Source organism: Schistocerca cancellata, chromosome 12 (genome assembly GCF_023864275.1).
Source record: "Schistocerca cancellata isolate TAMUIC-IGC-003103 chromosome 12, iqSchCanc2.1, whole genome shotgun sequence".
NCBI lineage: Eukaryota > Metazoa > Arthropoda > Insecta > Orthoptera > Acrididae > Schistocerca > Schistocerca cancellata.
Genome location: NC_064637.1, coordinates 165,635,883 through 165,655,759, shown reverse-complemented (window position 1 = coordinate 165,655,759; position 19,877 = coordinate 165,635,883). Strand labels below are relative to the sequence as shown.

The window sequence follows — 19,877 nt, the reverse complement described above, 5'->3', positions numbered from 1 at the left end:
TGTCTAGGTCATTTTTGAAAAACTCAGTAGATTTTTCCAAATTTGTTTCACCTCAGTTAACTAGAAGCAAGCACTCCTGTTCAGCTGCAATGACCTGTGTGAGTCCACTTGAAGCAAAACCGCTCGGTAATGCAAGATTGCACCATTGCACAGACTTTGTAGTATTCCTTTGGGGTTTTGAAAGTGTGCGGTGATCTGGCTTTGTTGTTTTCATACTTCTTTGGTACACTTCGATTCCGAGGAAGCGAAGGATCATCAACTTGTGAAGGTTTTTCTTTTAAACACAATTCCCAAAAGTGTTCAAAACTATCACGCCTTCCATTCAATACACAAATCAAGCCCTCATATATTTTTTCCACATCAGCAACACTTAGATGAGGGCACTGAATTTTTTCATTGACATCCTCTACTGGGGGTTCACTGCATGGCATTAAAGATGTAAAAAGAAATAAGTCTTGAACTGTAACATTTACTCAAGGTAGCCTCCACATTTGTAATCTGCCTCTGTCTTGTCCTCTGCAGAAAATGTTTTAAAAAAGTCTTGGAGTGCTTGAAGTTTTTCAATATTCTCAAGATACTAGAAGCTCGCATAGTCCATCGAGTCGGGCAAAGGGGTCGTAGGCCAGCTTGGTCGTTGGCGCTCTTACAGCACTGTCCTCTTAAGTTATCCATTGACAAATAGAGACGAGCAAAAATGTCTTTTAAAATACAGTATGAGTACAAAATGACACTTGTTCGTGAATCGAAGAATCATTTGTTTCGTCAACCATAATAGAAAAACCAATCTTTAAACTCAAGCATGTCATTCTTTCGGAGTTCCAACAATTGAAAAGAATTGAGTTTACATCTTCGTGCCCTCTAATTGCTAGTCCTTGTCGGTACAGAAATTGCACGGTAGTAAAAATTGTCTCAAGAGCTAAACGGCCTTTCTTCATATCACTATCTAAATGTTCATTCAACTGGGAGGCCACACTTCGGTTAGTGGTAGAATTTAGTTTTAGAACACCTTCTTTATGTGTAAACGTATTTTCACGAAGACGGAATTTTTCTAAAGCCTTTTCCCAATTAGAAAACTGTACGGAAGTAAATACATCTTTTTTTGAAGAAAATTTTAATAGATTTTTAGCATCTGCGTCTTTGCAGGTTTTGCCAAACACTTTTTCGGTAGATGCTTCATATTCTAGTCATGTACATTTGATCAACCAAGACTTCTGAAATGATCTTCCCTTACCAGATTGTCCAGGTTTTGGCTGTGAACGGTTCTCGCCTGAAGACGACAAAGCAACAGATGACACAATAATTGTTGGAGGTTGACTTGCAGTATCATCAACTTCCAAGCGCCCCTTTTTGGGAAGAAATTTATCCATTGCAAACTTTACTCACAATATACTAAGAGACTATAGTAAAGGAATAAAATATAGTCATATAAAATAGTCCACTAAAGTCGGAACACTAAACACGTCTGCAGCATGCACTGAACGAAACTATCCACACTGAATGACTGCTACAGCAGGGTGGGCTTTATATAGCCGCGTCGTCGTAATGTCTCGAAGCGTCAAGGCTACGTGAGGCGGAGGGTTCCAGGCGCTTCCGCTCCAGTCGTGTTGACGTCGTCGCTGCGACCGTAGCACATTCTAAGTGTGCCCGCAGCACCGTAACACTATCATGATTCACACCATTCGTTATGAGTTAACCTGCTTACTACCATAATAATTAGTTGCTTTAACTCATTACTGAATGTATTTTACAAGGTAACTATCGTCAAACAAAGTAAATAAAAAATTCCAACATGATTTAATGATTTTACAAAGCATAACATAACTAATAATTTTCTTAAATTATTGGGGGAGGGGCTCCGCCCCCCAAACGAACTTAAGAGGGGTCTCGGGCCCCCTCAGGCCCCTTGCAGTCGGCGCCTGTGAAAATCTCCACGATTTGCGTTCTTTTACAGAAGCTCAAAATTTGGCGCGGACTTCAATGCGAGATGCTTACAACATTTTCCGCAAAGAAACTTTGGCTCGAAACCTGGTGGAAAATCCAAAGAGCTTTTGGTCTTACGTAAAGTATGCTAGCGGCAAGACTCTGCGCGATAGCAATGGAGATACTGTTGACGACAGCGCCGCCAAAGCAGAGTTACTAAGCACGGCCTTCTGAAATTCCTTTACCAAAGAAGACAAAGTAAATAATCCGGAATTCGAATAAAAAGCAGCTGCCAGCATGAGTAAGGAGAAGCAGATATCCTCGGAGCAGCGATGCAACTTAAATCACTGGTCCAGACTGTATTTCAGTATGCTGATACAATAACTCCATACTTAATAATCATATACAACAGTTCCCTCGACGAAAGACTTGTATCCAAAGACTGGAAAGTTGCATAGATCACACCAATATTCGAGAAAGGTAGTAGGAGTAACTCACTAAATTACAGACTCACATCATTAACATCGATATGCAACAGGATTTTGGAACATATATTGTGTTCAAACATTATGAATTATCTCGAAGAGAATGGTCTATTCACACACAGTCAACACGGATTTAGAAAACATCCTTCTTGTGAAACACAAGAAGATCTTTACTCACATGAAGTGTTTAGTGCAAGTGACAAGGGATTTCCGGTTTTATTCTAGATTTCAAATTGATTCTGGATTTCAAATTGATTCTGTATTTCGAGATTTCCAGAAGGCTTCTGACACTGCACTGCACAAGCGGCTTGTAATGAAATTGCGTGCTTATGGAATATCGTCTCAGTTATGTGCCTGGATTCGTGATTTCCTGTCAGAGAGGTCACAGTTCGTAACAACTGACGAAATGTCCTCCAAGGTAATGTTCTAGGCCCTTAGATATTCCTTATCTATATAAACTATTTAGGAAACGATCTGAGCAGCCGTCTCTGGCTGTTTGCAGATGATACTGTCGTTTACCGCTTAGTGAAGTCATCAGAAGATCAAAACAAATTGCAAAACTATTTAGAAAAGATATATGAATAGTGCAACAATTAGGAATTGACCCTAAATAACGAAAAGTGTGAGGTCATCCACATGAATGCTGAAAGGAATCAGTTAGTAAATCTAAAGGCCGTAAATTGAACTAAATACCTCGGAATTCAATTACGAACAACGTGAATTGGAAAGAATACACACAAAATATTGTCGGGAAGGCTAACCAAAGAATGCATTTTATTGGCAGGACAATTAGAAAATGTAACAGATCTACTGGAGAGACTGCCTACATACTGCTGTGCAGTGTGTGATCCTTGCCAGATTAGGATTGAAGGGGTACATCGACAAAGTTCAAAGAAGAGCAGCACGTTTTCTATTATCGAGAAATAGGGGAGAGAGTGTCACTGAAGTGATACAGGATGTGGGGTGGACTACATTAAAACAAAAGAGTTTTTCGTTGTGGCGAAATCTCCTCAGAAATTTCAATCACAAACTTCGCCTTCCGAATGAGGAAATATTTTGCTGACGGCCACCTACATAGCGAGAAACGATCATCATAATAAAATAAGGGAAATCAGAGCTCGTACGGAAAGATTCGTTTTTTTCCGCACTCTATACCAAATTGGAATAATAGAGTAGTATTATGAACCCTCTGCCAGGCACTTAAAGGTGGTTAGCAGAGTATCCATGTACAGGGTGATTATAATTAAAGTTAAATTTTCAAAACGCTGTAGAAACAACAACATTGGTCAGAACGACAAATTGCAACGGAATATTATCGGAGAAGGGGAAAACGTATGGCAGAACAAAAAAAAAATGGTGTGAAAATTGATCAACAGATGGCGCTGTATGAGTCAGAATACGTAAATGAAACCACCTGTCATGCGCAAGACCCATTGAAGTTGGTATAAACACGCCGGGTACACGGATTTTCCTCTCTCGTCTGCGACGTTCGCCATGACCGTCTCAGTGCAGCATTGCGCTCCTGCAGAAGTTTCGGGCAGAAAGGTTTGGAAAAAAAAAATAAGCGTTGGTCCGATGACTGGCCGTGTGTCTGGGGAAAATGATTTGGAAATTCGAAAAGACGGCTTCGTTTGGTTTGCAATCTGGTAGAGGGAGGAAGCGAATTGATTCGACGTCAGAGGAAGCAGTGGCCACAGCAATGTAGGAGGACACGAGTGATGGTGTGCAAACGTGTAGTGCACATTGGACATATCCGTGAGCGCGGTGTAAAATGCTACGAAACATCCTTTTTAGCTATCCATTCAAAATTACCCTTGTGCACGAGCTGCTTCCTGTTGACCTGCCAGCAAGAGAGACCTTTGCTTTAGAATTTCTTTCTCTCTCGGGAGTGGATAATGATTGGCCGTGGAAGATTTTGTGGACAGATGAAGCCCACTTCCATCTGACAGGACATATCAATACACAGAACTGTCGAATACGGGCAACGGAAAACCCACGCGCAAATCCGCCAGTGCCACTTCATCTTGAAAAGGTCACTGTCGTGCGGGTTTACGCCATCACTTACGACAGGGCCATATTTTTTTCCGAAGAGACAGGTGCTTCCGGTCCTGTTAACCTGTACCGTCACTGGTAAGCGCTACGAGTGTCTTTTGCGCAACCACGTCATTCCAGCTCTCCGACAGCGTGGATGTGTGGATGGGATCATTTTTATGCGAGATGGCGCACCTCCGCACATTGCAAATCCAGTTAGGCAGCTGCTGAAGCGCCATTTCGGAAATGCTAGAATTATCAGCCGCCACTTCCCTGCAGCCTGGCCATCCCCATCACCTGATGTGACTCCTGGCTGTGGGGCTATCTGAAAGATCTTGTGTTCAGTGTTCCGATTGCAAACTTAAGGCACGCATTGCGTAATACATTTTGAACGTGACCCTGGAAACACTTCGATCGGTAGTGGAACATGCTGTTTCTCGATTTCAACTTTTTGCAGAAAACGGTGGACAGCATATTAAACATGTTTTGTGCGAGGTAAACGGAAATTAATAATCCAATTTGAGTTTGATTGATGCTTCTCATGAGGTTTTGGCCTCAGGACAGTTAAAAACCGACGTGATTAATGCTTTTTATGCGGTTTTTGGTCTCAGGACAACTAAAAACCTATTTTTCCCATCCGATGTGATATGATCTTGTCTTACGTAACTAACGGTATCACACCTGTACACCCATGCAGACTGATTAGTATAGATTGTTTAACATCAAACGTACATCTTAGGCATTGTTGTATGATTCATTTGTCATTTGTAGTCGACCACTATGAAATTATAATGCTTAGAGCGCCATCTATTGCTGCATTTTGTAACTCTATTTTTTTTTTCTGCCACACGTTTTCCCCCTTCTCCAACAATACAGGGTGTACATAAAGTCCGGGAACACTTTCAATTATTTATTGCACAAGAACTAAACATTATACAGATGTCATACATATTGCATTTTGAAGAGAACATTCGATATGCGAACCGTCCTCATTCAATTGTTGCAACTGCAAACAAAACTCAAAACCAGAATGAAATTTTCGCTCTGCAGCGGAGGTTTGCAGGAGAGCTTCTGTGAAGTTTGGAAAGTAGGAGACGAGGTACTGGCGGAAGTAAAGCTGTGAGGACGGGTCGTGAGTCGTGCTTGGGTAGCTCAATTGGTAGAGCACTTGCCCGCGAAAGGCAAAGGTCCCGAGTTCGAGTCTCGGTCCGGCACACAGTTTTAATCTGCCGGGAAGTTTCAAAGCTCATAACGCTTGTGTTTGTCATCGTCATTGAGCTTCTGCACTAGCTACAGTTTGAATGGTTTCATAGACAGTTTCTGTCGCACAACTTTCCACACTGTCACTGGAGCCATTTCGAGTTCACTGGATGCACGACGCACCGATTTCATTGGACTCCACATGAATGTCACTCGCACGCGCTACACATTCACTGCACTCACACTGGGACGTCCGCTTCTCTTTGCCGGGCACAAGCAACCCGTCGTAACGAATTTTTTGTGCCAGTGGTAAATGGCCTTCCTTGTTGATGGCTTCTTACCGTACTTGGTTCTGAACATACGCTGAACAGCTGTAGCACACTTGTTTTTGTCGAACTCTAACACACAGAAAGGTCGCTCCGCACCTGTTTGCGACTAGCGCTGACTATCGGCAAATTACCAAACTACGCTGTGGCGGTATACATGAAAAAAAAAAAAAAACTTTCAGGGCTTCTCTTCAAAATGACATATGTATGATATCTGTACAATGTTTGGTTATTGTGCAATAAATAATTGAAAGTGTTCCTGGACTTCATGTACACCCTGTATTTCGTTGCAATTTGACGTCATTCTGACCAGTGGTGTTGTTTCTACAGCGGTTTGAAACTTTAACTTTAATTATAATCACCCTGTAGATGAGGTCAGGTTACTTGTAGTGACCAGCCTCCCTACATAAAAACTGAATCTGTATGTGGAAACAACCCAATGGAAATATACACCGCGTTGAGGGAGCTGTGTGACAGATTGTAGTACAGTATCACCCTGGTCTGATCATCTATGTGAAGGTCGGGTAAGTTGACAAGTTGAAGGCTATCAAATGCAACAGAGTACACCTCTCAGGTTATTGTTAATGACATTTTGAGAGAGGATCGATGAAAAAACGTGTGAGGAACTAAAATATGAGGTTAGAATGTCTGGTACTCTAGTTTATAGAATCATAACTGAAAAAAGAAGAGATGAGAAAAGTTGCTGCCACATGGGACCCACATGATCTGAGTTATCGAACAGAAGAACAGTCTCTGAAAAGGATTGTTGCACTTGATGAAAAACTGATATGAGATTTTGAGCCAGAACTGAAGTCTCAGTCGCCACATTGCAAATGTTCTGGCACGAAGATATTCTGCTGCCAATAATCGAAGGTGAAACTGATGGTAACCTTTGCGTATTACACGAATGGAGTCATAACTACAAATAGAGTGCCCCAGAGGATGTCCGTAGCAGACGCGTACAGTGGAACCTTGCATAGCAAGCATAATCCGTACAAGAATCTTACTCCTAGTGCGAAACATTCGTCAAGGATGCGGGGTACTTTTCCGGTTCAGTATTATGTAAGAATCAACACCCATTTCTTTCAGTCACTGTTTACATCGTATATGTTTTACAGATTTTTCGTTGATATGAAGTAATGCAGCACACTTTCTAAACAAATCAGAAGTATTTTGAATATTTTTGAACCTGCTTAGGGTTATTAAAAAAATTACAAATAAATTGACGCATTTTTTTTCCAAAATGCTTCCTCAAATTGAGGTACCATTTAATCCAATGTTATACATTTAAAGGAGATCAAAATTTTTACCAGATATGCATGACATGATGGCTGAGGTACTAGACCTATTTAATTCCACCTTTAATGTATATTACAAGGATAAAAATAGTCACATCTGACATTTTAATTTTTATAATTTTTTCTAATAAAAATCTAATTTTTTCTATAATTTAGTTGATTGCAATAAAGCTTGTGTCTACTACATAAGTATGGACTATTGCAAGTTACAGAAAAAATTAGAGCAATGCTTTATAAATTTTAGGAAATATTTGTACCTGAATTCTGAAAAATAAAACTTGTGGGAAATTGCGAATGAAGATATGAGTCCAATTAAACTGTGACTCAGAACATTCTTGAAGCATATCTTCATCCTGCAGCATTTCTTCATCTTCAAGCTTCCGCTTGGCATTCCTTTTGCACTTCTTGCTTCTCTGGTAACTTGAATAGCAAATCTTTCAGCTTCATGCACCCGTTGTCTGTCACAATCAAACAATTAATCTTCTTTATTAGAGCCACATTTCATGCCTAAATTTCTCAGGACTTACAACCTTTCTATTACTCCATCATTGAAACATATCACTGCATCTAGTACAACAACTTTTAATGTATTTAGTCCTACAAAAACGTTCTTGGGTAATCTTTCCAATATGCAATGGTTGAAACTTTCATTTGTATTCTGAGTGCCCCCATGAAGATATTTAGTAAGCAAAACAGGGTTACTCAGCTCTCTAAAAATTTGTTTTATTTCATTCATAACAGACTCAGGAAGAGAATGCTTGTGATGGTATGTTTGACCACTTTATTTTGGTTTTTGGTAACCACACCATGAATCTACTCCTTTAGGGCAAAGTCCGTGGACAGGATGGTCATCTGTGGACAGCTTATGAAAGTCGGTGGCCCATACAGCTTTCCTCATTGTTGTAACATCATTCAGAGGTGCTGTTTGTCTGATGGCCAGTGCATAACACCTCTGACGAAGGTCTATTTCAGTTTTTGTCAATCTGACTCGGCCAGGCAGAGATTTTCCATCAGATAGCAACTTTCATTTCTCTTCGTAGATTCCTCAATCTAGCACCCACCCTCTTTTGCACATGTCCACAACACTCCAGTTTTGTTACCGAGGAATCACCATAAACATTGAACTCATCAATTTTATTGAAAGCTACAGAGTCCACATTGGCTAGGTACTTCGTATATCTAAAACAAAAGTAAATACTAGCAAAGATAATCATTTACAAACACTAGAAACCTGCACTGTCACTAACATACACAATGTATCATACATATAATCGCTGGAAACAGAAAGTTCACAGTTCTTTTTGAAATAATATTGGTTTCTTTAACAGAAATAAAGGGGGCGTGACGGCATACATGACCGTAACTTTAAAATTTGGTATATGTGGGTCATTTTTCATTTGAAAACCTGTAACGTATATATCAATGTAATCAGGAAAGACTACAGAATTTAATAGAGTCATAAAAAAATTTCGATTTTTTCACCATTTATAAGTAACCTGTATCCTTAAGCGAAACAATTTACCACATATGAATTAAAACAAAATACAAAACTGTGTTCTATGCAGAAAAAGTTTTATCTCGGAACCACATTCAATAACGCATTCCGGCCAAAGCTTCTTCCAAGCAGAAGTGAGAGTTCTCTCGGTGACCCCTTTCTACGCCTTTTCGATCATCTTGACACAGGCAACGATGTTGAAGTGGTATTTTCTAAACTCTCTGAGCGTGAGATTGATAGCTTCAGTCAGCTCAGAGCAATGCTCGAAGAGTGCTTTAGTGTAGAGCTTCTTAAAGTCAGAGATAATCTGCTGTCCATAGGCTGCAGTAACGGAGTGGTGTTGTGAGGCAAAAATTGGATATCACTGAATTGAAATTCTTCAAGGAGGTGATCTTGTAGGCCGGGAGAATGGGCAGGAGCGTTGTCTATAACATGAAAGGCATGGAGTGGCAGATTCACCTAAAGCAAATATTTTTTCACCAAAGGACCAAACAATTCATTGATTCAATCACAAAAAAGGTCACGTGTCACCCAAGCCTTGTTGTTGGACCTCCACATCACGTTTAACCTGCTCTTCTGGACTTAACACTTCTCGAAGGCTCGTGGAGTTTCTGAATGATAACAAGAAGCTGTTTAATTTTCAAATCGCCGTTTGCGTTGGCACAGAATAGCAAAGTGAGAGGATCTTGAAGTTCTCTGCTGCCTTTGTGTCGTCCCTCACAACGCTAGCGCCTACCACTTCTCTTAAACACTTCTTCGACCGCTGATTGTCCTGGCGTCTTCTCGACGAGGTCGGGCGAAAATCATCCTCGCCTTCTCACAAATGATGTTCTCGTTAATAGCGTCGCCCTGCAATTGCTTTTCATTTGTCCATATAAGGAGCAACCTTTCCACATCGTCCAGAATATAAAACCGTTGTTTAGGGACTCTCGTTCGTTACTCCCTTTGAAGCACCTATCTCCTTAATCTTGTCTTGTCCTTGTTCTTGAGGATAATGCAAATAGTTGATGTAGACCGATTGTATGGACGTGCTAAATCAGCAGCATTCACACCACGTTCGCGTTTCTCAATGATTTTACGTTTCATTTCTAGGGTCATTTTGTTTCTTTTATGGTCGTCTTCTTGCTGCTTTATCTTCGGGGACATTACTAAGGAGGTTATTAAAATTTGAACAAAAAAAAAAAAGCAATGTGTGAACACAAGTTTAGAAAAATGTGTGGTCACAAGCTGCACTAAGGTGTTAGCAGAAATTAGCGATAAACCCGGACTGCAGTACGTACTAAAGACATTGCTCACATGCCGCCAGCGACAATGAGAGTTGTTCATATTGTTGAACGTTTCCCCCAGGTGGCCGGTCACGTCACACGAAATCGTCGTCACTCGTTATGCGAAACGTCGCTCGTTAAGTGAGTAATTTTTCTACAGTTCGTTTTGCTCGTTATGCGAATTGTGCGTACTTGGAGGTGATCGTCAAAGGTAGGTTCCAATGTGCTACAAGCTGTTTCTTCAAAATGTTTTGCACCCGAAAATTCGTCAAAGAAGACCTCACATACTTGCAGCTGTTGTCCCCATTTTGCACAATAGTGCAAGATTGCATATTGTCCTACCAGTGAGAAAACGTTTGACAAATAAGGTTGGTTCAAATGGCTCTGAGCACTATGGGACTTAACATCTTAGGTCATCAGTCCCCTAGAACTTAGAACTACTTAAACCTAACTAACCTAAGGACATCACACACTTCCATGCCCGAGGCAGGATTCGAACCTGCGACCGTAGCAGTCCCGCAGTTCCGGACTGCAGCGCCTAGAACCGCACGGCCACCGCGGCCGGCGACAAATAAGGATGAGAAATAGGTCCTCACTGAGCATACAGTACTCGTACGAGCCCCACGTCTTTGGTTTGTTTCCTAACGCGGTGGAAAATGTTTAGATACAACTGTTAAAAATCCTAGTCAGATGACTTGGGTAATCAGATAGCGCAACAATGAAGTTGCCCGATCCGGAGTACAGAAGTTGACAAACTGTTGGGAAGCTGTCATAAGCAAGAATGGAGATTATATTGATGGCCCGTAAAAGTATTTTGTAAAATAAATTATCTATCTAACAGTGTACATAGGTTATGAAATGACCCTTGTATAAAACGGGACTTAAAATGTATCTCTCTCCCTCCCTCCCTATCTATTCATCATCATCTAGTTTCATATCATGAATTTTCCTAGACATCCTCATCTCATCCACTCTCTTCACTTACCGATGCCAGTTTGAACTTTTTTCGTCACTCTTCATTTGTAGAGGTTCTCATGTGTTATCATCCTATCTATTCCACTTTTCATTTTTTCCATTTCTGTTAACCTACTGGCTTCTCAAAAGCTTCATTTCACATGTGAGCATCTTTCTAGTAGAAATGTTCACAAATTTACCACAAATCCTTCTTTGCTTTTCACACTACTGCACGGCACATGCTCAACCTTGTTAAATATACGGTGTGATAGGAGGAAAGCTACAAAGTTTGATGGGTGACAGTCTTGCTGATTGTGAACAAAATACACACATCAAAAAAGTTTTGCATCACCCTCGTTCCCAGAACTCCTGAAGATAGATGTTGTCTGTGGCTATTGTATCACAGACACAGTCCCTTTGACTGTTCAGAGACGTCGCTAAACCCGCCCAAAGAAGTAAACAACCATGCATGAGCAGCGCCTACTAGACGGAGGGGGTCCGACAGCCGATCAGTTCCAGTCATTCCACCAGGTAGGAGGTACACGGTTCGTGATGTCTGTAGTTCAACCATGCCTAGACGGTCAGTACCACGGTGAACCAAAGCGATGTTTCTCGGACACGGAGCAGATACAGGAACTGTCGATGACATGCCTCTCTCAGGCCGCCCAAGGGCTACTACTGTAGTTGGATGACCGATATCTACGGATTATGGCTCAGAGGAACCATGACAGCGACGCCACCATGTTGAAAAATACTTTTCGTCCAGTCACAGGACGTCGTGTTACGACTCAAACTGTGCGCAATAGGCTGCATGATGCGCAACTTCGCTCCCGACGTCCATGGCGAGGTCCATCTTTGCAACCACGACACCGTGCAGCGGGGTACAGAAGGGCCCAACAACATGCCGAATGGACCGCTCAGGACTGGCATCACGTTCTCATCACCGATGAGTGTCGCATATGCCTTCAACCAGTCAATCGCCGGAGACTTGCTTGGACGCAACCCGGTCAGGCTGAACGCCTTAGACACACTGTCCAGCGAGTGCAGCAAGGTGAGGGTTCCCTGCTGTTTTGGGGTGGCATTATGTGGGGCCGACGTACGCCGCTGGTGGTCAGGGAAGGCGCCGTAACGGTTGTACGATACGTGAATGCCATCCTCCGACCAACTGTGCAACCATATCGGCAGCATATAGGCAAGCATTCGTCTTCATGGACGACAATTCGCGCCCCCATCGTGACATTTTGTGAATGACTTCCTTCAGGATAACGACATCGCTCGACTAGAGTGGCCAGCATGTTTTCCAGACATGAATCCTATCGAACATGCCTGGGATAGACTGAAAAGGGCTGTTTACGGACGACTTGACCCACAAACCACTCTGAGGGACTGAGGGATCTACGCCGAATCGCCGTTGAGAAGTGGGACAATTTGGACCAACAGTGCCTTGATGAACTTGTGGATAGTATGCCACGTCGAATACAGGCATGCATCAAGGCAAGAGACTGGGTATTAGCGGTACTGGTGTGTACAGCAATCAGGACCACCACCTCTGAAGGTCTTGCTGTACGGTGGTACAACATGCAATGTGTGGTTTTCGTGAGCAATGAAAAGGGCGGAAATGATGTTTATGTTGATGTCTATTCCAATTTTCTGTACAGGTTCCGGAACTCTCGGAACCGAGGTGATGCAAAACTTGTTTTGATGTGTGTACTTCATACGGACATGTTCCTTATTCCAAATGGTTTCTGTGATAGGAGTTTTATACATTTTTCTTGGACAACTCTAAAACGGCACGCTCCAGAGAAAACATGCCACAGGATAAGATCAAACTATATTATCTACGATAGTGATGTGGGCTGCAGCAATGAAATAAAATTTGTACCAACATCGGGATTCGATCCTGGGTCCCGTGCTCACTGGGCAGGTGCACTATCCTTTGTACCACACTGGTTCTGCGGGTACCGCAGCTGTACGGAATAACTTAGTACATCTTCCTCCCCGATACAATTTCAGATTCACCTCACTGCCGTTCTTGTTCTAAACTCGCATCGGTATTGACAAGGATTTCTGACACTGGAATAGCTCTTTAGCAATGTTCGAAACGGGGTTAATACTGCCTGTAACTCAGGCGTTTATGATATATATCAGTCATATATATTTGATGTTCCTGAGACATATTGAGTCTGACCTTTATGTACAATAATGACATAGCCTGAAGCAACGAACTGAAGTTTAGACCAGTGCGAGGATTTGAACCTGGGTTTCCTGCTTACTAGAAGCTGGGATAGCCAGTTTGGCAATGTGGTGCAACGGATAGTGCATCTGCCTAGCAAGCAGAAGACGTGGGTTCGAATCCCGGTGCTGGTACAAATTGTAGTTCATTACTTCAGCCCTCATCACTATCATAGATAAAGATGACACTCAATACTTCTCAGGAACATCAGCCATACGTTTTCTACAAAAAAGATCGTATTCATTTTTTCTTTAGGAATAATGGTTCGTGTGACGAGAATACTGAGAATCTGGTGCAAACCACATGTGCTGTATCTGAGGTAGTTTTTGTATACAAATCTGAAGTAGTTTCCTGACTGATAGGGCACAAGTGTCCCATATCAAATAGTTCATCTCAACTTCCTCTACACGACTGTGTTACATTGTAAATAATGATAGTGCCTGAGTAATACAGAAAATAATAATGTACTTTAAATGTGTGCTATACTGGAAACCATTGTGAATAGGGCATATTCGAAGCCTGTAGCTATCCTCCTGACTCCCCCTGTATGGTTACGAGAGACTGGAAAACACAAGCGCCTTGCCTTTATTTAACACTGAGGGCGCCGGGCGCCGGGCGGGCCTACCTGGAGGTGGTGGGGGTGGAGGAGGGCGTGGGCAGGTCCTTGTCGCGGCCCTGCGCGGGCGGCTGCAGGTTGTCCAGCGCCTTCACGTTGTTGTTGTCGTGCGGCGCGGCCTCCAGCTGCCGGTTCGAGTCCTGCTGCGCCGGCTGCTGCGAGGCGGGGGCGGGGGCGGGCGCGGGGGCGGAGGCGCGGTGCTTGCCGGCCGACGACAGGGTGTGCACCTGCCGCAGCGTGCCCGCCACGCTCGCCGCCTCCTGCGCAAGAAGCAGCGGGTCGGCGCAGTGTCCAGCCTGTGGCCCGGGCGCGTGGCGGTGCGGCGCGGCGCGGGCGAGGCGGCCTACCTTGTGGGTGAGGGTGCTGGCGTGGTTGGGGGAGGCGGAGGCGGCGGCGGCGGCGGAGGCGGCCACCAGGCTGGGCTGGCTGCCGCCCAGCAGCGTGCAGCTGCTGCCGTTGTTGGTGGGCGACGCCTGCTGCTGCTGCTGCTGCTGTTGCTGCAACACAGTGCCGTGTCATTTCCTGTTCTTAACTGTGGTAGGTGTCCTGCGCTACTGTGAATGCCAGAACCGGTACCCAGGGATTGGAGCTATTTTCCGATCTGGGAACGAAAGGACGCTCTTTCCTTAAACAATGTGTCCACACGGAGAAGAAAAAAATAAAAATAAAAAAATAAATTCCCGGATTTCCCGGTTAAACATGCACTTTTTCCTCGAGTGAAAATACACTGTCTCCAGGGTGAAAACACGTTTTTCGTGTTAAGTGACACCAGGGCTTAATTTGCGCGGGAACGCGTTCCAGCACCTTCCAGGGACCCTTTACTTTTTTTTTTAACAGTTCAGAACCGGAGATTTGAAATAGTACACGTGTATTAAATCATAACGTAACTATAATTTGACGCTGCGCCAGCACAAGTGAACGTGACAATGGGTCGCCAACGTGATGTGACGGGCAGGAGGTACTGTGTGTGTGTGTGTGTGTGTGTGTGTGTGTGTGTGTGTTTTAATGCCACCGCGACCAGCTTTGATGCTGCCGCCGTTGTAACTACTATGCTGAAGTTACGTGCCGATTGTTCATATGCGGGGACCCGCTGCTTGTCCCGGTCAGCGGCGCCGCGGAGTAGAGTTGTGTCAAGGCCGCCAAAAATTACAAACAGCAATAGGGGTTTTTCAGTTACATTTTTACACGTAGAGTCTCATGTTAATTAAATGATAAAGACCTTTCTCTTTGGATAGTAGTATAGAAACTACTTAGATATTTTACGAGCGTAAAATTAAGTCATCGATATATTTTATTCTATTAGTTACATTTTACATTTAGAAGCGAATTTATTTATTACCTGTATAAATAAAACTTGTGATTTCTTTTTCACTGACTATCGTGAAAGTTTCAAATGAGAAAATTTGACTGAAGAACATTACATATAGCCTTTCCCCATGGCAGTGTAACATGATGTGGAGTAGAGAGGAGAGGAGAGGAGGAAGATTGCGGCATCCTCAGGGTGAGGAGGGAGAGGGGGGAATGTCTTATCTTTATCTTGCCTTATTATCAACTCCGGCGCGATGCAACCATCAGCTGCTATGGTTTAAAATGCACACGGAATTAACGTTTCGTGAAGACGTGCGAAATCGGAATTGTAAGAGACCCAGTTGAAGCAGGAATACCTTCATCATCATTAACCGCTAAATGCCTTGTTGATTATTACTGAACACACGTTCATAGAGTAGCTACAAAGCAACTGTTCGAACGTTGCGGATGGCAGCATTTGAAAACATGATGTAATAGTCACGAAGACTACAGACTTGGGCCAATATGTATGAAGCAGAACTATGGAGCAAAGTGACACTGATACGGCGGCAGGCGGTGGCAGCTGTTGTTTATATTGGGACCGGACCTTGTGGTGTTATGTTTTTCATTATAAGATAATACGGTTTTAAAATCTGAACAGTATTTTCTAAAAAATGATGTCTCATGGTAAATCTTATCACAAGTCTCTCTCTGTGGCCTGTCGGGAGGGCGAGGGGGGGGGGGGGGGGTGGAAGAACGGGGCGCTATCCGGCACCTAAAGGTTTAGAAATTAAGCGCTGAGTGACAGTACCTTCCCCTTGGAGCTGTAAAACGTATCAATCCCTTTTGAAGGTAAAAGTCTGGAATAGAGCCTGTGGCATACTTACCGACTTGTTTCGTGATGGAATGTTGTCAGCGCTTGCCGTGAAGTGTAATGGGAAAAAAAAGAGTATCAGCTGTTTGTGTTACGCAGCCAACAAGAGAGCGACAGACAGACGATGTCTTTCCAAGTAATTCATTCGGCAGAAAGTGTGAAACATTGCTGTAAACGAGGATTATAATTTTAATTGCTCTAGTAGTATCTGCAAACCACGGGCAGCGTCGCAACCCAGGATACATTCGAAAAACATGGGATATACATCAAATGAATTCGCAATTGCGAATGAGGACTACCGTCAGCTGTAGAATAGAATGACGACAATGAAAATTTGTGCCGCACCGGGGCTCTTCGTAGACGCACGGCTGACGGCATAAGGAACTTTTCATCTGGCCGTGAGTCGTGCACGGATAGCCAAATGGTAAGGCGAGAAGTGGGAAGTCCGGGTTCGAGTCCCGGTCCTGTGAAAGTTTTCATAGTCGTCACTGCAGTCTACAGCTGACGGTAGTCCTCATTCGCAACTGCGAATTCGTGTGATTTGTATCGTAACGGCTGCGGTCGCAGCAGTGCGTGCACGTCCAAAGGAGCTTTGCATCGTAATCAGAATAACACAGGCATTGCAATGTCGTGTAACAAGGGATATGTTTTCTATTCTGTGTTGCTACACAACCGATCTACGCGAACATCCTAAGTAAGTCGATCAAAGTTTTTTAATTAAATATTGGTAGAAGGTACGGGGATCAATGTTTTTTAATTAAATCGTGGAAAAAATTAGGTGCGTCGACGTTTATTAACATATCGAGTGTGCGACTCAATTACTGATGAACAATGATCCACCTACCTCCTCCCGTGACTGAAGTAAAGGAAACATTGATCGCTGATCTACTTGCTCGGCTTTCCCTGCACTTCCAGATGATGCCGTGCTATCTTTGACCCTTTAAGTGCCATTTTAGCAACACACTTGATTCATTTTCCTGTCCCTGCAGTTAATCCATGAGACATGCACCAACGGACGACGTCGCCGTGCATTAGGCTTAAGCAGTCCACTTTATATCACTTATTGCCATAATCAAAAAATGGTTCTCTAGGAACTCGTTAATAGACAGAAAAACAGCGAACAAGGCAACCCTTTCAATTTCGGAGCTAGAAATACATTTTCAGTTCTCGCCTCTTATTGGTTTTGTCAAAGAGTCATCCCATTGGGTACGCGAGACTGACGTGTTGCCAACTTCGGAACAATAGAGAAGAACCGCTGTGACAACCGCTGGCCCTGATCTCGACTTTAACCCAAAAGGCAACGCGTTTTCGATAGATCTTCAATGCGCGACGACATGTACAACTGCGTATTTTCGTACAAAAGTATAAATACAAATCCACCACATACAGCAAGGTAACTTCCGAAGCGTTGCGCGATGCGCTTTTGTCAGCCAACCGTAGCTCACGTCGCGTGATTTCCCCGGCCAATGACAGCAGATATTCAGAGCATTGGACACACAATGTAGTCAGCCAATAGCAACCTCACAGTTAAATAGTGCGAACACACAGACGGGAAACGTTCACGGTTTAAATTAATATACACACAGTATATCTACAAGAAAAACTAAGCTTTCCAATATATAACTAATATTGGCCTTCTTTAGTGAGCCGTTAAATAAAATTTTACATAATGGCGTAAATGGCTGGTCTTCTGGGCCCGGAATTTTTTAAGTTGTGGTCTCAAAGCGTTTAAGTTTTGAATGACAGTTAAACTCCCCGTGATTTAAGAAATTCATCGCACATTCTCACACGCAACGTAATTCATCTTGCTAAAAGGAAAATTATATTGAAGGTAAGGCTTTTCAAACCATCATTCGCAATATTTGCCCGCAACGTGTTGGAAATATGAACAATTGTGACATCGCGCTGATCGAAAGCAATTTGTTGTTACGAAGTAACTGCATAGTATTCATCCTAAACCCTTTGGCACATTTTGCTGTCCACACTGCAGTAGCGGGCGAAAGCAAAATTCTTTGCTAGATGATCACTTATTACCAGTTTAAATTACAAAACTTCAATTGAAAACTAAAACAATTCCTAGAATCCTAAAAAAAGCAGGTTTTTCCTGGATGAAAAAATTCCCACATTTTCGCAATTTTCCCGCTTCCCGGGGCGTATACACCCTGTTAAACCTCCTAAATTAATTGTAGTGTGGGCCCACTAAGGTTCCTTAAGAGCTAGAGAGTTTCCCATTACGTCAGTTACTTTCCAGGTTCTATCGGAAAGAAACTTCCGAAAGTCGCGGCTGGAAGCAGCAGTTCGCACAGTGGTGCTTCTAGTGGGAGCAGGAAGTGGCCAGTCTAAAAGCCTGCGGCCGGCACAGCAGAAAAGCGGCAAGACAAATTCCGCGAATCAGTGCTGTAGGAGATGTGCCTCGTGTCGTCTGGGATGGGATCAAATATGAAGAGCTGCAAGAATCTCAAACTGCATTCCCAGGCGCGGGTGTGGTATTCTGATGGAGGCGTATCCGGTTTTCTGGATGAGTGCAGAGCGCCATACGAGGTTGTGGAGTCACAAGCTAGCGGGGGGTGTTTCATAACATGACAGACTTCGCGAGGTTTAACCCCAGCAAAACCAACGTAGTTCCAATAAAGAGTACTACCGAGGGGAGGGGGTACTTTATGCCCTAACAACATCCTTTTCAAATAAACACTTATGTATTAGAAGGGTCCAGGACCCGGAAATATCTTTTAGAACAATATTAGCAGTAGCAACGCATTTTCCTTAATGTGTGTACACGGGGGAGGGGTACGTTGCGAACACCACAATTTTTTTTAAGAAAATGCAGATTCTGTTAACTATCGTTAAGTTTTATCTACAACGTACTTTTAAAGATATACATATGCCTAATAGCTAACACTTGGTTTAAGAATCATGATAGAAGGTTGTATACATGGAAGAACCCTGGAGATACTAAAAGGTATCAGATAGATTATATAATGGTAAGACAGAGATTTAGGAACCAGGTTTTAAATTGTAAGACATTTCCAGGGGCAGATGTGGACTCTGACCACAATCTATTGGTTATGACCTGTAGATTAAAAGTGAAGAAACTGCAAAAAGGTGGGAATTTAAGGAGATGGGACTTGGATAAACTGAAAGAACCAGAGGTTGTACAGAGTTTCAGGGAGGGCATAAGGGAACAATTGACAGGAATGGGGGAAAGAAATACAGTAGAAGAAGAATGGGTAGCTTTGAGGGATGAAGTAGTGAAAGCAGCAGAGGATCAAGTAGGTAAAAAGACGAGGGCTAGTAGAAATCCTTGGGTAACAGAAGAAATATTGAATTTAATTGATGAAAGGAGAAAATATAAAAATGCAGTAAATGAAGCAGGCAAAAAGGAATACAAACGTCTCAAAAATGAGATCGACAGGAAGTGCAAAATGGCTAAGCAGGCATGGCTAGAGGACAAATGTAAGGATGTAGAGGCTTATCTCACTAGGAGTAAGATAGATACTGCCTACAGGAAAATTAAATAGACCTTTGGAGATAAGAGAGCCACTTGTATGAACATCAAGAGCTCAGATGGAAACCCAGTTCTAAGCAAAGAAGGGAAAGCAGAAAGGTGGAAGGAGTATATAGAGGGTCTATACAAGGGCGATGTACTTGAGGACAATATTATGGAAATGGAAGAGGATGTATATGAAGATGAAATGGGAGATACGATACTGCGTGAAGAGTTTGACAGAGCACTGAAAGACCTGAGTCGAAACAAGGCCCCCGGAGTAGACAACATTCCATTGGAACTACTGACGGCCTTGGGAGAGCCAGTCCTGACAAATCTCTACCATCTGGGGAGCAAGATGTATGAAACAGGCGAAATACCCTCAGACTTCAAGAAGAATATAATAATT

General features: G+C 43.0%; 1 protein-coding gene across 1 annotated transcript in view; it reads right to left on the bottom strand.

Annotated features, from left to right (window-relative positions):
• The window catches only part of LOC126109555 (centaurin-gamma-1A), a 333,594-nt gene that overhangs the window by 88,176 nt on the left and 225,541 nt on the right, over window positions 1-19,877 (bottom strand). The window contains exons 6-7 of the mRNA XM_049914570.1: window positions 14,171-14,293; window positions 13,833-14,083 (exon numbers count right to left, since the gene is read on the bottom strand). Of these exons, the coding sequence (XP_049770527.1) occupies window positions 13,833-14,083; window positions 14,171-14,293 (374 nt within the window). The remainder of the gene's footprint in view (window positions 1-13,832; window positions 14,084-14,170; window positions 14,294-19,877) is intronic.